We start from the raw sequence: 21,713 nt of genomic DNA, 5'->3' as shown, positions 1-21,713 counted from the left end.
AGATTCTTAATCTTAAGCAGAGATAAAATCCTTCGAGGTTTCCATGAAGTTCGTTACATATTCTAAAGCAGTCTTTGGGGACAATGTACTTTTAAAAGCAGCACTATAATCCATCATAATCCAATTGTCATTTGTATGAAATTAACCAACCAAAAACAGCAAAAGACTAAAAACTGTGGTTTCAAACACTAGTTTCATTTTGTACTTTGTTTGTAGAATCACCATTTAAAGTAAATAAACACGTGAAAAAAGTGAAAGAGTCAAAGAAATAGAACAGCTCCAGAAGTGTATTCTACTTCCACTGTATACTCAAGTTAGCTTTTTCTACCTGTGAGCTTTCCATCTAACATTCAGCCTCCTGTGAACACACAGGAGAGCAGCTTTGGGCATCCAGACTAGATCCACCAGGGACTGAACCTCCATTAGTAGATGAGCTGCTCTGCCTCCTCAGCTACATCCACCACACGATATACAATAACTGCATCCTGTTTCCAGTCTGTGACTTCTAATAAGAAGCTTAAATTGTAAATAATAAAACATGTTGTTAGCCCACTTGGGGAAAGTGTAATACATGTGTCATACATTTGGAGCCATGTTATGGCCATCTATACAATGTAATGAAATCTACTCTAATAACCACACAGTGTACAACCAATGAGAGCTTGTTCATGTTAAGATATCTTCCTGGTATGTCCAAATATACCCTGTGGAAATGAACCAGTCAGCTAGACGTTAACAACGTAAAGGTGAGTTGTTGGTGAGTGAAGCTGCAGGTTCAGATGACTGTAAGCTTGCACACCACTCGTCTTAGATTCTCGGCATAATTCTCAATAGAACCGACGTCAGAAACACACATTTCTCATTAAGATCCTCGGTCCTCACACTCATTACTCTACAGATCATTTGATAACATGTTGAAGAACATTAATAATTATACCAGTATTATAGACTCTGATAAGCTGTTTTTGAGGTAACTGGGTTGAACGTGGAGATGCCTGCTTTTGTCATATCAACACTTTTTACCGTTAAACAATACTCCAATACTCAGACTGCTACACATGTGTTACTAAAATACGTCCACTAGGCTAATAGTTTGGTTTTCGCGATTGCAAGTTGATGCACTCGTTTTTCTCCATTACTGACTCACTCCTAAATAAAAATGATAAATTATACAGAGAAACAACATCTGCATCATTTATGAAGAAGGATGTAAACACATGGATAGAATAAAGGGAGAATGTTTGTTCTAATTTAATTAAGTAAAAGATAAATGCAGTTAAATAAGTTTTACTGGTGCAAAAAAAAAAAACCCTTAGGAAACTATTGAAGACAAAAGAAATGAGTACATGCACTCTCATCACACACACACACACTCTTACCAGCGTAGAAGTCAACTTTGCGGATACGAAATGTAGCCGGAGCTGAGATGGCAACAGAAATATGACAAAAGCAATAAGAATTGAAACTGAAAGAGAAGCAAGTTTGTGGCAGCAATAACTGAGATGAGAATGGCTTCAGAAAAACTTGTTAGAAGAAAAATACTAGAGGAGCTGGAAAGTACACTACGCACAAAACAGAAGGCTTGAAAACTTGTCACCAGTCAAATTTGCTACTAAAGTCTACTTTCTCAGGAGGTGTTTAACCCTATTCTGGAATCCTGATTACTGACTTTTCTGACTGTAGCTCCATATTTTTATCTCTAATCTCACCATTTTTCCAGTGGTAGTGGTCAATCTTATCCAAAACTGGAAGAGATGATGGATTGAAGAAAAGACAGTGTGAATGCAGAAGGGAAGAAGGAGGAGTTGGTTTCTCAGCGATGTCTCTGTCATATACACACACACACACACACACACACACACACACACACACACACACACACATATGCATACACATATACTGTCCAAGTATGCAAAGATATAGTCTTACCCTCTAGGGCATATTTCATGTCCTGAGCGAAGAGCATCCACATGACCTCTGCGCTGACTTTACCCACATTGAGCTCTTGAGGAAACCTGGAGGAATAAAGAAGTAAGACAGTAAAAATACTCATTACTCTGCAAGTAATGGGGGTCACTGCAACCCCTTTCCCTTCCAGTGTAACTGGAATCTGAAGGATTTTTGGAAATGTTGTTAAATGTTACCCTTTAAACTTCAGTCTTGATCATCTGATTGGCTGTTGTTACTTTCCTTATGCTTCCACTGAGCCCAAACATTACACGATTGGGGGTTTATCCAGGATATTATTTAATATCTCAACTTGAACACAATATCTGTGTTAAGCTCTAATCATCTAAGCTAACAACTGACCAAAAATTAGTTTTTTGAGTTTTGTAGCACCCACATATCCCACCGTCTAGTTTTTAAAAGCTGTTGTGTTTTATGTTGTTAACTATTAAACCTTATTGATCAAAAGCTCTGGTTCAACCCGGGCCATCTTGTTTTTTTTAATGTTACTTCCCTTGATCTATAGAAAACCAGAAGTAGATTTACCTGGGACTTGTCCTGGTTTTGCAATGTCTTATGGCAGTAAAAATAGCTGAATAAATAAAAATAAAAAGATTATTTATAACAAAAGAAAAGATTCTATTGCAATGTACAAAGCTTTTGTGTTTTTATCTAGCACCTCCATGGATAATACCTACCACCTTTAGCTCCTAGTTGATCTTTTATATTTCTATGCTTTTGTAGTAAACAGTCTTTTTAAAAAAAAAAAAAAAGTATTTAGCTGTTTTCACTGCCTTGAGGCATTGCAAAACCTACACAGGTTCTTATGTTTTTATCTTCTGTGTTAAGCACAATGAGCTTATGTATGACTGAAATGTGCTATATGTCTTTAAAAATGAATTACAATAGATATATATGTTCAAAAATATAATACACTTGATAGTTCTGCTCCCTGAAGACAACTTTTGACATGCAACAACACATTTCCCAGACTTAGAATATAGAAGATAAAAGAAAAACACTGACTGGTTAATGATGGGTGTGTACGAGTTCTTATCCTCCTCAATGATGGACACAATGAGTGTGATGAGTTTAGGCCAAAAGTCCAGATTCTGGATGCTTGGGCCCTGCTCTTCCGGTTGACTCTCCTCTTTCTTCTCCTCCTCTTCCTCCTCTTCTTCTTCATCCTCCTCCTCTTCATCATCATCTTCAGCTTCCTGACCCTCTGCTTTTTCCTTCTTCTTCTTCTTTTTCTTGTCTGGCTCAGGCTGCATACGTGAAAAAGAATATGAAATAAAGGAAGAATTGACTTGGCAGATATGACATGTTTCAGTTCTACACAAAAGCACAAAACAAGTTCAGAAGTTTGCTCGACAGTTGAAATTTCGATGAATAATTTATCATTTTTTTCTCTATTTTGCTAAAATGACACATTTTAAAAAATGTTCTTCCTCCATATTTATGTGATAAGATTTTGCACACTCCATGAAGCTGAAAATGACACCATTAATACATATTTTTAATTTATTCCAGAACTCGAATGGTTTAATGACTTTAGACACACTAATACACAAATCTTTCTTGCCAAGGTTAAAAATATCCCTTGTTCTGGAAATAATTCTTTGGCTGCTACAGATACAGGGGTTCATTAGAGCATCACTTAAACCAGGCTGCAGTGCAGATTAATGTGATTAATATTGCAATTTGAGGAGTTGATGTAAAGACTGAGAGTTAAATCTGGTGTTTGCTTGATTTAAATATTGTTAAATCAACCACAGAATAGGGAGAAACCACTGTAGTCACATGAAAAGTAACTCATAAATCTTTGTAACATGACACTGTTGCATACTACAACACTGGATAGTGATAGAGAGCAAACTACTGCTTTCTATCACTCTAACAGACATATTGTTTAGGGTTTGGTTTTAGCTGATGGGAAATACTGATGTAGTATCACTTCTCTCAGTCAAACATTTGCAAATTTCCCAGAAGATCTATTGATCTGTTGTGGAAGCTTAAAACATGTCGATACTTAGCCACTCACTGCTTGGACAGCGGGTTGAAACTGGCGGTTGAAAAGCTCCAGACAGTTGTTAAAGATATACTCGTAGGTGGAGTTCAGGCAGGCCTTGACGCAATCCCGCACCACGTTGGCTGCACGGGGAGGACTCTGCAGTTCCAAGACCTGTGTGAGACCGGGCATTGGAGTGGGAAGACAGAACACAGTGGGTGAATATGAACGTTATCATGTTATTAATCTAGAATATAAATTTGTCTGATAAAAAGCAGGACGTTATAATCTCCAGAGAGGGGACGTGGGGTGGCAGTGCAGTGTTCCTGTATAGTATACATTGTTACTGTATTTCAAATTCTTTTCTTTCATTTACCAATGCTTTAAATTTTGTCTCCCCTCAAATTATTTTCCATCAAACACGTTTTATCTACATGATTATTTTTGCAAAATATTATACATACTTTGTACTCCATATTAGTTATTTTAATGCTACAAATCTACTAATATAATGCTATATTATTATGTCTAAGGCTACATATTTGTACTTTTTTATGCTACTGTAAAAGTCATGTACTTTTTTTAATGGATAAGTCACATTGCAGTAATGCTAGGAAAAAGGAAAAAGGAATAAAAAGAAGAAAACAAAAAATCTGCCCTGTGATTGCACTGAATTTTTTTTGCATTCGGCAACTGATTGAAAGTAGTTGCAGTGATCATCTTGTTGAACACTTCTGATTGCCTGGTGGGGGGTAACCTTTTTTCAAACAATCACATTCTGACTTTGACTTCAATCAGTCTCAGACACACTGACGAGTGTTTGCAAACAGCTGCTCTTAAATTTATTTATTTGATTTTTTTCCCCACCTGTCCTGTCCAGCAGCTTTAGCAATCAGAGTCATGATCTGAATGCCCTGTTGTATCAAACACATTAACTTTGCAAAGAGATGCTCTTTAAAAGATCTATACATTCATCTTGGTCAATTTCTTTTTATCTTATTTTGTATTATTTACATTAATATTCACATAAATATGTGTATTTGTAACAATGCCACAGCTGACTGGCAAGGTGAAAGGAGAACAGAGAGCTGAAAAAAGTCATCTTGGAGTTAAATTAATGTCCTGCAGCAAATACGTCACTATTTGTTGGAGTATCAGGGACCAAGCAGCCAAGAACGTGCAGGCGCAGGTGTAATCTTCAAAATATGGGTTGTATTATACGCCCAAAAAGACAAACGGTTGTGTCAAAAATACACAGTCACGGAATTAAAGTAAGTTCTTTTAAGAATTAAGTGGGCCCATAAAAGAGATCAACTAAATAGAATTCTACTCAGAAAAAACAATAAAAAATAAAATAATACGTATTATAATAACTCAACAAACTACAAGAAGAAACCTCATTCCCCCCGTGTGGTCACAACAGATGGTCCATTTTGTTGGCCTCTGCACTTAAACCAGCTCCACTCGCAGCATCTGTCATTTAAACCCAGAAGGACTAGAGCAGCAGCCAGCTAACAAAGAATTTCAATTGTGTGGCTGTGCACAACCATCGAATGGGGAATTGTGAATTTCTGTTTCTATGAGGTGCTGCTTGAATGTAAAAAAATTAATGTGGCAACAAAGTTCCAATTTTTTACTAATGTATCACAGTGAATGACTTTACTATCACAAACAGATTGCATTTAGTTCCTAATTTGATCCTATTCAATTAGCAGACTGATAACAGACTGATAGCAGACTGTAAGCAGGTTGATAGCAGACTGACAGCAGACTGTAAGCAGACTGATAGCAGACTGTAAGCAGGTTGATAGCACTGACAGCAGACTGTAAGCAGACTGATAGCAGACTGACAGCAGACTGATGGCAGACTGTAAGCAGGTTGATAGCACTGACAGCAGACTGTAAGCAGACTGATAGCAGACTGACAGCAGACTAATGGCAGACTGTAAGCAGGTTGATAGCACTGACAGCAGACTGTAAGCAGACTGATAGCACACTGATAGCAGACTGTAGGCAGACTGATAGCACACTGATAGCAGACTGTAGGCAGACTGACAGCAGACTGTAAGCAGCCTGATAGCAGACTGATGGCAGACTGTAAGCAGGTTGATAGCACTGACAGCAGACTGTAAGCAGACTGATAGCAGACTGATAGCAGACTGATAGCAGACTGTAAGCAGGTTGATAGCAGACTGATGGCAGACTGTAAGCAGGTTGATAGCACTGACAGCAGACTGTAAGCAGACTGATAGCAGACTGATAGCAGACTGATAGCAGACTGTAAGCAGACTGATAGCAGACTGATAGCAGACTGACAGCAGACTGATAGCAGACTGTAAGCAGACTGATAACAGACTGATAGCAGACTGTAAGCAGACTGATAACAGACTGATAACAGACTGATGGTAGACTGTAAGCAGACTGATAGCAGACTGATGGCAGACTGTAAGCAGGTTGATAGCACTGACAGCAGACTGTAAGCAGACTGATAACAGACTGACAGCAGACTGACAGCAGACTGATAGCAGACTGTAAGCAGACTGATAGCAGACTGTAAGCAGACTGTAAGCAGACTGACAGCAGACTGTAAGCAGACTGTAAGCAGACTGATAGCAGACTGATGGTAGATTGTAAGCAGACTGATAGCAGACTGATGGCAGACTGTAAGCAGGTTGATAGCACTGACAGCAGACTGATAGCAGACTGACAGCAGACTGATGGCAGACTGTAAGCAGGTTGATAGCACTGACAGCAGACTGTAAGCAGACTGATAGCACACTGATAGCAGACTGACGGCAGACTGACAGCAGACTGTAGGCAGACTGTAAGCAGGTTGATAGCACTGACAGCAGACTGTAAGCAGACTGATAGCAGACTGACGGCAGACTGTAAGCAGCCTGATGGCAGCCTGATGGCAGACTGATAGCAGACTGATGGCAGACTGTAAGCAGGTTGATAGCACTGACAGTAGACTGTAAGCAGACTGATAGCAGACTGATGGCAGACTGTAAGCAGGTTGATAGCACTGACAGCAGACTGTAAGCAGACTGATAGACTGACAGCAGACTGTAAGCAGACTGACAGCAGACTGACAGCAGACTGTAAGCACACTGATAGCAGACTGATGGCAGACTGTAAGCAGGTTGATAGCAGACTGACAGCAGACTGACAGCAGACTGTAAGCAGACTGATAGCAGACTGACGGCAGACTGTAAGCAGACTGCTGGCAGACTGTAAGCAGGTTGATGGCACTGACAGCAGACTGTAAGCAGACTGACAGCAGACTGACAGCAGACTGATGGCAGACTGTAAGCAGGTTGATAGCACTGACAGCAGACTGTAAGCAGACTGACAGCAGACTGACGGCAGACTGTAAGCAGACTGATGGCAGACTGTAAGCAGGTTGATAGCACTGACAGCAGACTGTAAGCAGACTGATGGCAGACTGTAAGCAGGTTGATAGCACTGACAGCAGACTGTAAGCAGACTGACAGCAGACTGTAAGCAGACTGATGGCAGACTGTAAGCAGGTTGATAGCACTGACAGCAGACTGTAAGCAGACTGACAGCAGACTGATAGCAGACTGTAAGCAGACTGTAAGCAGACTGACAGCAGACTGATAGCAGACTGACAGCAGACTGTAGGCTGACTGATAGCAGACTGACAGCAGACTGATAGCAGACTGACAGCAGACTGTAGGCAGACTGATAGCAGACTGTAAGCAGGCTGATTGCAGTGACAGCAGACTGACAGTAGACCTTATAGCAGACTGACAGCAGACTGCAAGCAGACTGATAGCAGTGACAGCAGACTGATAGCAGGTTGACAGCAGACTGATTCTGCCCTTTTATGATTCTATCGCTGTCTGACTGTGAGTAGTCACAGATCTCGCCCTTACCTTCGAAGCAACAATTTCAAAGCTAATAAGATTGCAGGTTTATTTCATACAAATTCAGTAATTTTGGTCATGCTGCAGTCTTTAACCACTGTTTTATATAGTGCCACTGTAGCATAAATAAAATAGGGATACGTTTTGTTAAGCAGAGTCAAAGTAAAGTGAGTAACGTTAACTAGCGGCAGTTTTTAAAACCTGCAACACTGAATACCAACTGTGTGCAGGGCTGTACTGGTAATCTGGCATACTAGAGATCTCCCCATTGGGCCGATGGGTTAATGTTTTTTCTTTGTCGATATTATCATACAGGCTACAGGCCGACTTGAAAGGCCACTGTGCACCAGCTCTATAAACACTGACAGACCGCTCAATCAAATGTCTAAATGCAACCAGCCCCTCCCCTGACCTTCCCTGCGTGCTCATGCAACGTGTAGAACAGAGTTTAATGTGAAGAAGTGGTTCACACAGATGGAAAAACAAAAGTGGGGAAAAAAGTCAAAGTGGAAAGCTAAGAGAAAAAAGAAGAAAAATAGATGCAGCAAAATGTGTGAAATTAACCAAAATGTTAGCAGCTGCACCGTAGTAACAGGAAGAACTAATATAAGGCCCTTGCTGTTTCTAGCACTAGCCACGGAGAAGTGTAGGAGAAGGGACAGCAGTCCCAACAAGAGAGCGAGGAAGAGACAGAGGAAGGTGTAATTAACACGATAAGAAAATAGATGGAAGGACATAATTGGAAGGGAGAGATTCAAGTAAAATAATTAGCTACTTTGCCCATGAGCCACTGCTAACAGCTAAAGTATAGCTTTTAATTGTCACATGCTGCACTACAGTGCAACTACGATGTCCTAATCCAACAGCAACCCTACCAACCTGATTTAAAAAGGGAAAAAAAGAATGTATATTTCATATAAAGTGTATCAAAAACATCTATTTATCCATCCGTCCATCTACATAAACTCTATAAACAAGCTAAAATCATAAAATAAAAATAAAATAAAATAAAATACATTTAATACTGCCATTTGAGGCAATACCTTATCATCAAAGGTATGTAACCTTATAATATAACAGCAGTGTTGTATGTATCTGTTTGGTTTTAGTGCTATGATATTAGTGATTATATGCTATGAGCTGATTTTTGATTCTACCTTCATCCTGAAGAAAGTGATGCTGGTGAGAAGATCCACAGTAGATTTGAGGTCACTGAGGCGAGCCTTGCTGCTGGCTGGGAAATTATTCTGCACATAAACACACACGAACACTTGGTTAATTATGTTTCTTCCAAAAAGTATCAGCCTATTTAGGTCAGGCTCTTCTAGGTTCTTATATTCTGTAACTCTTGTTACTAATGGTGATGAAACTGTAACATTCATCGAATCAAGCACTCAACTTTTAATTGTATAACAAGCAAAACGTTTGGCTACAAATGGAAACCAATGCTATATTCACATATTTCTGTAGGTCCAGAATAAACTTAAAATTAAGAAAATGGACAAAAGCTGGGTGATTTTTTTAGTGTTATTATTTAGAGCAGGTAAATGGGCAGGAAATAAGGAAACTGCCTTACAGCAGAAGGGGGTAAAATATGTAGTAAGTAGTCCGTGTAGTCTAGTTTGACTTCTGCCCTCTACCATGTGCTATCTTGTGAACGACTGAAAATACAAATTCTCCTGAGATTCATTGAAGCCGTATTCTCTGTTTGCAGTTAAGAAACTTATCAGCAGCTGGAAGCTCCGACTCACTCTGTACATGGAGAGATCGATACGCAGGGAGTTGTGCAGCTGATCCAGGAGCTTCACAAAACGGTCTTTCTGTTGGGAAAAAGAAGGAGAAAGCTCAGATTCTTGTACTTTTGTCAAACAGTGAGGAAGACAGACATGAATGTCCTCAGTCTGTGTGTATCTACTGAACATACTGTATACGGAATTTGAAAGCAGAAAAAGAAGAGATGTGGAGATAAAAGAATGATGCGTCTCACAAAAGTGTCAAAAAGGAAATGTGCTTTTTTCTATACATGTGCAAAATACAAAGTGAGCTGCACGGATATATTTGCAAGTTGGAAAGCTGGTTTTGCACTTTCTGGTACTTTGTACTTTATGACCTCTGCTGAATCGAGGAAATAACTTGGATACAAAAATTGATTGGCATTTATATTAGGCTTTTTAATAAAAACATTTTACCATTTTTAAAAACCTTGTTCACATACATATTCACATTTTCATGGATGATCCATATGTAGCTCCTGTACTGCAGGAGCCAGGGATCATACCACTCACCCATCAATTAATGGACAACGCTGCTCTACCTAATGAGCCACAGCTAACCATAACAACAACCATTCAGGGACTTTTTCCTCTCTTGATGAAAATACTTGAGACGTACAGTAAAAGCAGTATAAGTACATAAATATAAGACTTCCTGTGCAGCCTGAGAGTACACGCAGAACTTGTTTGTGATCATCCTACGAGATTCTTGAGCAGAATCAGAACTACAGGCAGAGTTTTTCACCTGGTGACGAGAGCAGGAAAAGGAATTTACAGATCATCAGATACAATGTAGGCGATTACTGAGTGTAAACTTATTCGCAATGTGTAGTTACCACTCAGGGAGCAACACATGCAGCGTGGGGCAGAATTCACGGGATGGTGAAAGTGCATATTTTCATTTTCCTGTTTCCTGAGATTTTTGAACTTTGTTTGGAGAAAGTTTCACATTAAATTCTCACAGGTGAGTTTGTTTGGCTGCACTTAAACAGATGCATCTGTTATTTCTCTTGTTTTGCATATCAGACAGCTACTCAAGACATATGTTCCACCCCTGCTGTGGACTACAGTGCGTTCTGGAGGATTGTTCTGTTATTAGATCTTACCGAATCAACCAAGAGTAGAATTTACAAAATAAAACTGTTAGTGTTTAGCAGAGCTCTTTGGTGCTCTGCATCTTAGTTAAATACAGGAAGACATCTGGACAGGAACAGCCAGGAATCAAACCAGCCTGTGATCAATGGCCAGTCAGCCAGTACAGGCATCCCCAATGCTTATTTTTAATTTTTTCCCCACTATCTTCCTTCATATGCTTTGGCACCAGAGATATTTACATGGAAAGGCAATAAAGCAACTTGAAACTGGGAGAGGGACAGAGTCCTCTGCTGTGCTGGGAGTCACGACGTGGCTGATAAACTGAGGAGGTGAAAATATTGAGTTTAATCGAGAGAAAATGGGGGGGCAGAAGAAAGAAGTGCAGGGTTTCTTGTTAGTCATTACAAATTATTAAAAAACCAAAACATTTATCTAACAGGTAAGGACAGAGGTGGGTACTAAAATGGGTGCATTGTGATTGTGTAATAATTCTCAGTGTTTCGTGTCCTAAGAAAAGTAAACCCTCATGTTTGCATAACAGCTGAATTGTTAACATACTGCAAAGGGTTTCCCTTTGTTTTAATCCTGGGGTGCAACGATGGACAATGGCCAACAATAACTGGCACAAATGAGCAATTAAAAAAATGTGACTGTCTGTGCGTGCTGATGGCAGGAACAACGAAAACAGTTAATGACTATGTTTGAAACAGAGACAGATACAGAGTGTGGTGCAGCTTTGTGAGTCACTGTTAAGAAAGTAAGAAGACAAGTTTGGTGATGAAGGAGAGAAGATGAAGGAGAGGGAGGAGGGAAATCCACTAACTAGTACAACTACATACCCAAGATCAAATCTGACTTAAAAAGCTTCAGCCTGCTAATATTATTTATTTTTACTATCCAAAACTCTGTGAAATAAACATTTTTTCCCCCTGGACCAAAGAGCTCTACTGCCGTCTACTTTTAAAACCACACCACTGAGCCATATGACACATCCCTTCATTACCAGGAACATTGTTTTTAGTCATTCCCACACAGACCCTCCCGCTGCTGTAAATACAGTTATTTGCTGGGGAAACTTGGATGCACCAATTTATCTGTGCAATACTATTAAAATAACCTAATTAAGATACCAAATACTGAACCCACAAGAGCGCATTTTGTTTCTCCAAAATAGATTTTTCTCTAATTTAACATAAGGTCAGCGATCAGTCGGACGCTATTCAAATCATCTTTTAAAGCCATGGTTGCCAGGGTGCTGGAGCCTAAACCAGGGAAGGTAAGGCTCGAGTTAAGAACCACTGCCTCGCTGCGGTGCACATTAATGATATCTGCTTATAGTAATCCTTATGATGATTAGATTTTGGAGTTTTATTATATTGGTGCTCCCCTGGATAAGCTGCAGGATGTGTCTGAGGGGAAGGAGGTCTGGGTTTCTCTGCTTAGGTTGTTGCCCTGTGACCCGGCCCTGGATAAATAAAAGCAAATGGAAGGACTGATGGATTAAATCTGCTGAAAGCAAGCACAGAAAATTAAACCAAAAAGTGCCAAATGCATCAGGTCCTTGAGGCTATTTCCACAGATTTCCACAGATGAGTCAGTTCCCATAGCCTCCCATTTTAAAATGTCCAACTTTACAGAAGAGATGAACACGTTAATAGGTTGGTCCCTAAAGCTAATTTTGCCATTAGGTAGTGGCTGCTTCTGCTGACAGATCATAATCACAGAGGAGGCAGCAGCCGTCTGCCAGGCTTCACCTCAACTAATTCAAGTTACTGAACCTGACCTCTCAACTGTGTCGGAGCCTTACTCTGAGGTCAGCTTCACTAAAAGCCTCTCTGAGAAGACCGTCCCACTGTTTTGGTGAGGGAATTCTAATATTTCAACATTTTAACAAAAACAAATAAAACCGGTTTCTGTCTCTGTGTATTGTAGCCAGTCTATAGAAACACTAAGCTATCCAAGCCACCACTGACCTCTGCACACAACCTTCTCGTACAGCTGTAACCAGCCTAGAACCTTAATCTTAACTTAAAGTGATGAACATGCAAAATGTCACCGCTTTGATTGTGTGAAACCCCAGAAACACTTTTAACCTAAAAAGCATAAAAAAAGGACAAACCTTAGTTTTAACCTTTAAAACATCCCACTGTCCCCACTGTGTCCTTCCCCAGAGCAAAACCATCTTTGTCCTCCCCACCACACTCGCACAGCCGCTCGTCCTCTCTTGGTAATGATTATAATGAACTCCTTGTTATTGTACCTCCTCCCCACATGCTGAGGGGCAGGTTAACCCCTTCCTGTCCTCTGCTGCTGTCACATCTTTTTCTGATGAAAACAAACGTACACATATGATACATATACGTAATACATTTGCATTGTATTCTATATTCTTGGAAGATGGCCGTGTTAGCCACTGTGATATTAAGGTTTTTCTGTAATTTGTATTATGACTGAAAATGTATTGAGCTATATTTGGTGAGTCTGTTTTTTCTTAGATCATTATTATTGCTAGTCTTGTTCTGGGGTCCTGTGGGACACTCAGGTGGTGCTGCTCAGCTGGAGATGCTTTGCTTTTACTTTGAGTTCTCATGTTTTTGCTTATTTTAAATGCAGATGTCATATTTAATTTTTAACTTGTAACACTGTCATGGTGTGACTTCTTGGGGAAGTTTTCCTTGAAAAAGAGACGTTAACCTCAAAGGACTTCCTGGTTAAATAAATGTTAAATAAATAAAAGAAATTACACTTCTGTGTAATCAGATATGGAATAACAGCACGGTATAGAAATCTCTCAGTAAGAGTGAGATTAAGGTTGCTGACAGCCATGAAAATCACAGGCCACAAAGCCCATCACAGTCCTGACTTTCTTTATTAACAGTAAGCGTTACAACGAGGCGGCTTCTGTACTGTACTCACAATATGAACGTTACCTTCTGTTAGAAGATAAAGAGCTTTCTGCGCCTTGTTCAATCAGTTCTCTGTATAGCAGTCTGTACTGAGGAGGTCACTGAGTGCAGCATAACACTTATACTTTTACAGTTAATACACTGATGTTGATTTTGATGTATGATTTTTAGCATTGCTCAGATTGTGGTTTGTTGTGCTGTGCATGTATGTGGTGGCTGTACTGTTTGGAACTTTTAAACCAGAAATAAACTTCCTCTTTGGGATCAATATTCTATTCTATTCTATTCTATTCTATCTACTGAACCCTTTTTTGTCCTGACCAGCAGACGGTGTCATTCTTCTGCCTCCGACTGAATCTTGGGAGGTCTGAGAAAGTTTCGTGTACAAACATTATTTTTGGTAACTTTATGGCTTAGTTGCTAATGGGGTTAAACAAAGTTATCTATCTCAGTGTTATCTATATATGAACCCAAATCACATCCTTGTTTCTTCCTTCAGAAATTTCCCGACACATTAATGAAAACCACTGCGAGCTGCTTTCAGCACCACAGCTTCTGCTTTTTCCATGTGGAGCAGGTGCACACTCACCACAAGCCAATAAAAGGCACCTTAAACAAGTTGCTGCAGGCAGATGACATCAAATTATCTTAGAAGGAAAGTGCTTGTATTGCTCTGGTCGTGGAAAGACTGTTGCCCAAAGCAGAAAAACACTTCAATAAGTCTACAAGCCAAACAGAAGTTGGTAACAAACCATGAATGATTCGACTGCCAGACACGCTCTCAGGCTTATTTAACCCTAGACAACCTGACGACCCATGTACAGACTACTCTGCATCACGCTGTTAAAGCTCCACCAGTCACCATTTTCAGATATAATGGAGGCTTTCCACTGCACTTTACTTCTGTCTTATCATTTTGAAAGAGTTGCAGAGGAAAACTGAAAAAGGCCCTGCAATGATGAAAAGCTGGGACATTTGTGGACATGGCTGGAACTGATTGACAACATTTTGTTTTTCCTGTGTTACTGTTTCATTTTTCCCTTTGGGCATTTATCTTTGCAGCTACATGACTTTGGTTTAATAACACAAACAAACACACAGGAAGTCACATCCTGTTCAAAAACTGTGAAAGGATTATCTCACAGGACGTTTCCCTGTAAGAAATCAGTTTTATTTGTTCGCATATTGTAAGTAACTTTTGCACAATCAAGTCTTACTAATAAAACCAACATATTGAAGTGGTTTTCCTTTTTCCTCAATAAGTAGACACTAACAGCAGAGCCAATCCACAGAGAGCTTCTTCACCTTCAGCCAGTCGGCTGCAATTCCCCTACAGTGCGCTCAAAAGATAGCTCTCAATAAACAGGAGCGAATGAAGATTAATAATTTACACCTGGTTCATGACAAAATAGACCACATTCAATGGTGTTTTTAAAGTTCACAAATATTGCCCTGTTTATGTTTACTAAATAAAATGAAATATTAATAACTTTTTTTTTCTGACCCATGAAACAGATACTTAACAGTAGTTCTTCCAGGAAAACTACTGTTATATAGACTGTTGTATTTTAAGCCCATTTCTAACACACTTTGCTGACATCTACCTTCACAGTGCTTCTGCTCCCACTCAGCCACACATTCAGCCACACTGAGGGTCTAAAACGGCCCCAAAATGACTCAGAAAAATCAGCTCCCCCTCATGAAAGAACCACTTCAGAGGAGCGAATGTAACTTTTGCCATTATCAAGTAAATTTGCAGATAAAACACTTTATACTCAACTTACATGAACCTAATCAATTTCCCATGACCTACTCCACTGCAAAAGGCGCTTTTAAAGAGCAGGAATTGCTCATCAAGTTTGCTGCCGCTGCTTAGAGTTTCTTTTTTCTGATTAAACTACTTGTCAAACAAGATATTCACAGCATCTTCAACTTTACGGGCTGACGACCGGCGAGATCCCAAATGTGAAGATGTATAACAGCTTGGGGGGCAAAGCCAAAAAGGAGCAAACTGTAGATGCTCAGTAATTGTTCCCCAGGAAAGTAGGTCTATGTGAAAGCGAGCAAACAAAAAATCCAGTGAATCCTGTTCTCATTGACAGAATGTGCAGCTTCACCCGCAAGAAACAGGTGGGAGGTGTGAGGCACCAGCATGTCTGTAGATATTTGTTCCAGTCTAACACACACACACACACACACACACACACACTCAAGGGCACAGCCACACACCTGCTCTTCTCAACAATGGCATTAACACTATCAGCTGATGACATGATTTCAGAGATGAATTACGAAGGGCAGAAGAAAACGGGAGGAACAGATCAATACGATGGTATCTGTTTCCAGACGGAAGCAGGATCGGATAGAGAAAATAGGAACGAGAAGACGGAGGCGACGACGTCTGGCCCGTGGATTATGTTTCAAAGATGAGTGAACGGGCCTGAGGGGGTCTGACAACATGTAGTTCCCAGAGCACTTCCTCTTTTTTGCTTTCTTTGTATCGAATGGAAAGGCTAAAGTGAAGTCGTACAAATCAGAAAAGCGCTTCATTGCCATGGCAACAGGTGCTTTTGGACTGGCTAAACATTTAAATAAATAAATAAATAAAAGCAATAAAATCCCAGGAAACGGAAGGTGGAGGTAAATAATGCCTAGGTTTTCAGAGTGCCGCGTATCTTAGAGGAAGCACAGCAGCATTACAGAGGGCAGATTCTGGCAGTAATACAACAAAAAGCTCCAGAAAATGAAAAGAGGGCAAAAGACACGAGTGTCACCAAGCAGATGGTTTATAAAGAGAGAAAAAACACCAAAAAATTAAAGTTAGTGGTGATTGTGGTTCAGTCTAAAACTACAAAAAAAGAAAGAAAATAAATAAACAGAGATCAAATAATTAAACACAGCGACTCTTAATGATTTCAGGAAGACGCGACTCATTAATAAATGCATCTCTATCCTTTAAATATATGTTATAAATCTAGATATACTAACCATAACTGGATATTCAGCAGTGACTTTGGAAACACGATGGGGCGAAAGGATCGTTCATTCAAGGCAAAGGTCACCAGCATGTCACGATCCTGGGTCATGTGACCCAGCCTTTTGAGTTTTAATATATTTTGATGTTGATGGTTTATGTTTAAGTTCATTTTTTATGTTTAGCATGAGTTCACCCAGTTTAGGTTAGTGTTTAGTTTTGCCTTTGCCCCTTGTTTTGTACAGTTGAAACCAGGCTTTAATAAACGGCTCGCTTTCAGTTAATGTTATGTTTGTTTCCACGCTTTGTTTTGTCTGCATTTGGGTTCTTTATTCTCCACACAGTCTGCTTCTGCACACTGTGACACAGCAGGAATCAAACCAGGGGGCAGTGAGATGCCCAGTGCTTTGGGCACACATGAACAGGACAGTTAATATTTTTATATATTCATAAATAAAACAGCCAAATTACTGACAATATATCCAACCAATAAAACTACTAGTTACTATTACTACTAGTAGTAGTAATAATAATCAGAGATGAACAAGGACTGCTGGTTAAGTCCAGGACCACCTCCTCCAAAAAAACAAAAAACAAAAAAGAGCCATGGATCAGAATTGGTTTGCAATTATTTACTTGAGAAGATCGAGACCCCTTTTTCTTAGCCCCCCTTTTCATTTGATATGTACTTGAAGATGTAGACTTAATTTGAAACTTCAAATTTCATGGCTTGGAATGGCAAAAAAACCCTATTAAATCCCAGAGGTCCTGTGTCAGCTTCGAAAAAAAACTCATCCAAATCCATCCACACAAACCATTTGGAGTCAAAGAAATGAACCAATTACACACAGCCACTTTGGCTGAAGTAAGTATGGTCACTAAAACACCTTTTACTCAGTCCCCAGTGAGAAGGAAGCTGCAATTTTATCAGCTTCAACCAGCTATTATTGGAAAACTGAACACTGTATGTGCTCAGTCTCATAAGTAAAGCAGATGCTATGTACACAGTTTGATATGATGACATATGTGTTTTACATTTGTGGTTGTCATATCAGTTTATTTGTGCCCTTCGTTCAGCAGCTTTAATGGCTCGTTAAATCTTTTTAAAGAAATTTTGCAACCACCTGCAATGAAGTCGCCTTATTTACCGACAAGCACTTTGATGAATTTAGATGAGTTAAATTAAGAACCTTCATATTTATGTACGAAGTGAACATTTTAACAGCAAAACATTCATTAGTGCGAGTTGCAGAGACTCGACTGAATATTCCACGCACAAATTCAAACTTTAATACTTCGCTGCTGTGCATTAATTACTGTCAAGTCCTTCAAATATTACTGACGCCCTCTGTCATCAAACAGGGAAAGAAAACAGCCTAATGAAACATTTTTTATTTGATACCCAGATACCCACACAGAAAACGAGTCAATTTAGTGAAATTAAATGAGACAAGTAAACTTATCTAGCAGGGCTTGTTACCGGGCTGGCAGCTCAGAAATAGACCTGCACCGCCGTGGCCCAGAGTGAGAGCAGGTCTGTCTGCTTCCCCTGACCCTTTAAAGTAGGAGCACTCAGCCTGAGGATGCTCGTATATCGTTAGCGCCCAAGCGTGACCAGTAGGAGATTCGCTATTGGCAACCGTCCCAGTAGTCATTAAGCTCGGCCTCTAACTGTCATTGTCCCCCTGCCTGTGGCTCCTCTGGGGTCCACGAGCCAAATTTGTGCCACCTCAAAGTTCAGAGCCATTCCAAAGGTCTAACAGTGATATGACATTACCTTTTAATGGGGCAGATTATTAGCAGAATAGAGATAAACCTGCTGGGTTTGTACGGCCACTCTCATGGATACCTACGTGAAATAGACTGTAAGGCTTCAGGCGTTACCTGGGTCACCTTCTGTGAGAAGACTTTGCTCACTTTAGGTCAAACTGTAGCTTTAAAGCTACATCATCAAATACCATCTTAAAAGATTAAACTGCAGTCAAGCGTCACTCTCTAAAATTCGGTTCATTCGTTGGTTTTGTATCTTCTTTGCTCTTTTTGGTGAATATGGTTTACTTGTTACTCCTAAAATGTTATTTTCCAGTCGTAAACTTGAACATGCCTCACCGAGCTCCTGCACAAGAGTTTGCAGAGAGAGAGTTCGTTTCAAAGTCGATGCCAATACAGCAACTACAGTCAGTGTTGATCTAAATAATCCTGATCATGATATGCATGTAGAAAAAGAAGCACACTGCAGACGTGATGGTGGTGGAATTACTGGAATAACCACACTGGCACTTTTTTTGGTGGCTATGCAATTACTTTAACTAATTTTACAGGGCATGTTTAACCAAAGTGTTTGCTTCTATTCAAGGAAATCGACACTTTTTAAAATAATAATAATAATTATAAAGAAACAGATGAAAGCACAACAGATTGTCAGCCAAACATGCAAAACTCCTTGCAATTAATGGAAAAACAACCATAGGTGAAGAAATTGGAGTTAAAGTGATGGCATTGAGCAAGGATGAAAGGGCACTGATTTCAGGGTTATTTAATAAATTTGGCACATGCATTAGTAAATGAATGGTTTCAAATGTTCTGCTGAGGTCTTGTTGTACAGAGAATTTGCTTCGAAGAGCAATAACAGAACCAGCCGGCCACTTCTGAATTTGTTTGCAGGGAGTGACAACAGTGATCCGTCCACTGCTCCTGAGGGAGAAGCTACAGTACAGGACGTTTCAAACATGTCCACCACCTCATGGATTACTCACTACTTGACAAACAGGCGAGCAGTGCTCTGACTGACTTGGTGATGTGCAGTACAGGAGCACCTCGGGGGACTGCGCTGTCTCTACTCTTGTTCACCATGTATACCGCAGACTTTGACCACAACTTCAGGTCAAACCACCTAGAGCGGATGTATTAGTGATGTACAGGAGGAGGACAGAGCACTGGTGGTTAATTTGACTGACTGATCTGCTTCCAGACACCGGAGAGATGGATGTTGACCTCAGAAGGAAGAGGATGGCTACATGTCTTGTGTCTACCCTGTGACAGGATGCTGATGTGATGGAGTACACAAACAACCTGGGCATCGACATTGATAACAGGCTGAACTGAAAGACCAACACAGAGGAGTTGTATGTCTCTGTGCAGTGCAGCAAAATGTTGGAGATTTTTTAACAATCTAGAGCTGTGGTCTGCTGGGGGAGCATCATCAGCTGGTGACACCAACAGACTGAATAAAGTGATTAGGAACACTGGCTCTGTGACTGGCACACGTCTGAAGCTTCATGGATAATCCTCACTGCCTTCTGCAACACTTACTGGACAGTCAGCAGAGCATCTTGTCTAACAGACTGATTCAGCTCCACTACCACAAGGACAGACACAGAAATAATACTCGAGCTCCATTATTATGTAACTTTTTGAAGAGAAAAAGCTAACAAAGAAGAAATGAGCCAACCACTGCTACCCAATATTTGACACTTAGAATTACAAACGTCTCATCTCAGCCTTCAGCTTCATTCATTCTAAGCCTTTATTCTGAGTCATAGTGTGTGTGTTTAATCAGTTTGCCTCTCATTGAAGCTCTTGACAGTTAATATGTCATGTTAATAAACTATTTCTTTAGTCTTTTTTAGTTTAGCATGAGAATTACTGCAGTTTTACCACGTGCCAAAATGTTCTCACTGGATGATAAACTTTACATGTATATTTTATCATGATGGGTGTTCACTTACCCCGAAGTTGGAGGCTGCAAATCTGGCTGGAGCAGAGACATTGGTGGAGGCGGTGGGGTGGGCGTAGAAGGCATTGATGTTGGCCAGCAGGGTGCTCATCACTGCCGGCACCCCTGACAGCATGTACTTAGAGGACAGGCAAGAGAATTGGCTGAGGAGGAGAAGAAATGGGGGGAAACGGGCAGGGGAGAAAGAGAAAGGAAGATTGAAGATATAAATGCAGTTAGCAGGTTAAAAAAAGGCAGAAGTGGTTATGGAGAGGCGGGAAGGAAGGTGGGTAAGCAATTAGGATAAGACAGGTGAGGACAGAGGGTAAGAAGGTCGAGAATGAGACATAAAGAGGCCAGAGGGGGAATCAGTGGAAGGGAGGAGGAAATAAATTACGGAGAAAAGAGAGAGAGTAATTGAAGTGGACGCAGGAAGGCAGGGAGGAAATAGCGAAACATAATGAGGAGGTGAAAGACAAAAGACACAAAGAGAGATGGAAGGGAAATGATCAAAAATAAAGTCAATAAGGATGAAGAAAGAAGGAAACCTTTAGTGTGGACCCTAAATTAATATTGCCAATGATGATTTATTATGATTTAACACAGGCTGATTTTATGCCTACCGAGGATTAACAAAATGGAGTTAAACAGTATTTCCCTCTGAAGACCCAAAAAAGAGCTAAAGGAAACTGGATATTTGACTTAAATATGCTAAGTGACCAAATGGATTTGATTTGGGTGCAAACATACCCTGGGTGTAGAATAAAATCTGAAGTGTGCCACCATTTTTCTGTCCCCATAGTTATGTTTGAATCAGTTTTGGTCCACTTGGTTTTGGCTGTGGTCTAAATAGCAACAATGTAGCAAACAGAATGACACAAAACAGGAAAGCCGATGCTGAAGGCAGCCAGTTTTAACGGAGGCTGGAGAATGGGATCTTCTTTATTCACTCTAAAGACTGGCCCCTGTATCCATGCGTCACAAGATGATCTCATATTCTTTGTGTTGTCATTTTGAATCCACACACCAGCAAAAGATGTGGAGTCATACGAGGGGGTGGAGAGGTTTCAGAAAGCCACTGAACTGAAAAGAAGCATGCAGCTACAGCAAAAAACTGTCTTTGAGCCAAATCTCAAAGTGATGGAGCTGTAAAACCAGGTTTCACTGTCGCAGAGGAAATAGCTCATTCAGTGGAAGATGCTGCAAAAAGAATATGAGTATTTGCGAGTGGTAGCTTTTTCTGAGAAGCCGAGGCTGTAAAGAGCATAGAAACTACATGATAAAAACAAACTTTCTCACACAGACAGCAAACACTACACTGAGTTGTCATATTGAGGTGTCTGTGACAGACTATGTGCAAGGAAAAATAATATATTACATTTAATTAAATAGCCAGTTGTATG

The 21,713-nt window shown here is 40.1% G+C and overlaps 1 protein-coding gene across 2 annotated transcripts in view; it reads right to left on the bottom strand.

The window, feature by feature from the left end:
- The window catches only part of unc13ba (unc-13 homolog Ba (C. elegans)), a 177,884-nt gene that overhangs the window by 33,585 nt on the left and 122,586 nt on the right, over positions 1-21,713 (bottom strand). For both annotated transcript variants that reach the window (XM_025897097.1, XM_019365567.2), the window contains 6 exons: positions 20,324-20,474; positions 9,600-9,668; positions 9,006-9,095; positions 3,992-4,132; positions 2,974-3,215; positions 1,930-2,015 (listed from right to left, as the gene is read on the bottom strand). In XM_025897097.1, the coding sequence (XP_025752882.1) occupies positions 1,930-2,015; positions 2,974-3,215; positions 3,992-4,132; positions 9,006-9,095; positions 9,600-9,668; positions 20,324-20,474 (779 nt within the window). The remainder of the gene's footprint in view (positions 1-1,929; positions 2,016-2,973; positions 3,216-3,991; positions 4,133-9,005; positions 9,096-9,599; positions 9,669-20,323; positions 20,475-21,713) is intronic.

Source organism: Oreochromis niloticus, linkage group LG12 (genome assembly GCF_001858045.2).
Source record: "Oreochromis niloticus isolate F11D_XX linkage group LG12, O_niloticus_UMD_NMBU, whole genome shotgun sequence".
NCBI classification, from domain to species: Eukaryota; Metazoa; Chordata; class Actinopteri; order Cichliformes; family Cichlidae; genus Oreochromis; species Oreochromis niloticus.
The sequence above is the reverse complement of the archived record's forward strand: the minus strand, read 5'-3'. Positions and strand labels throughout refer to the sequence as shown.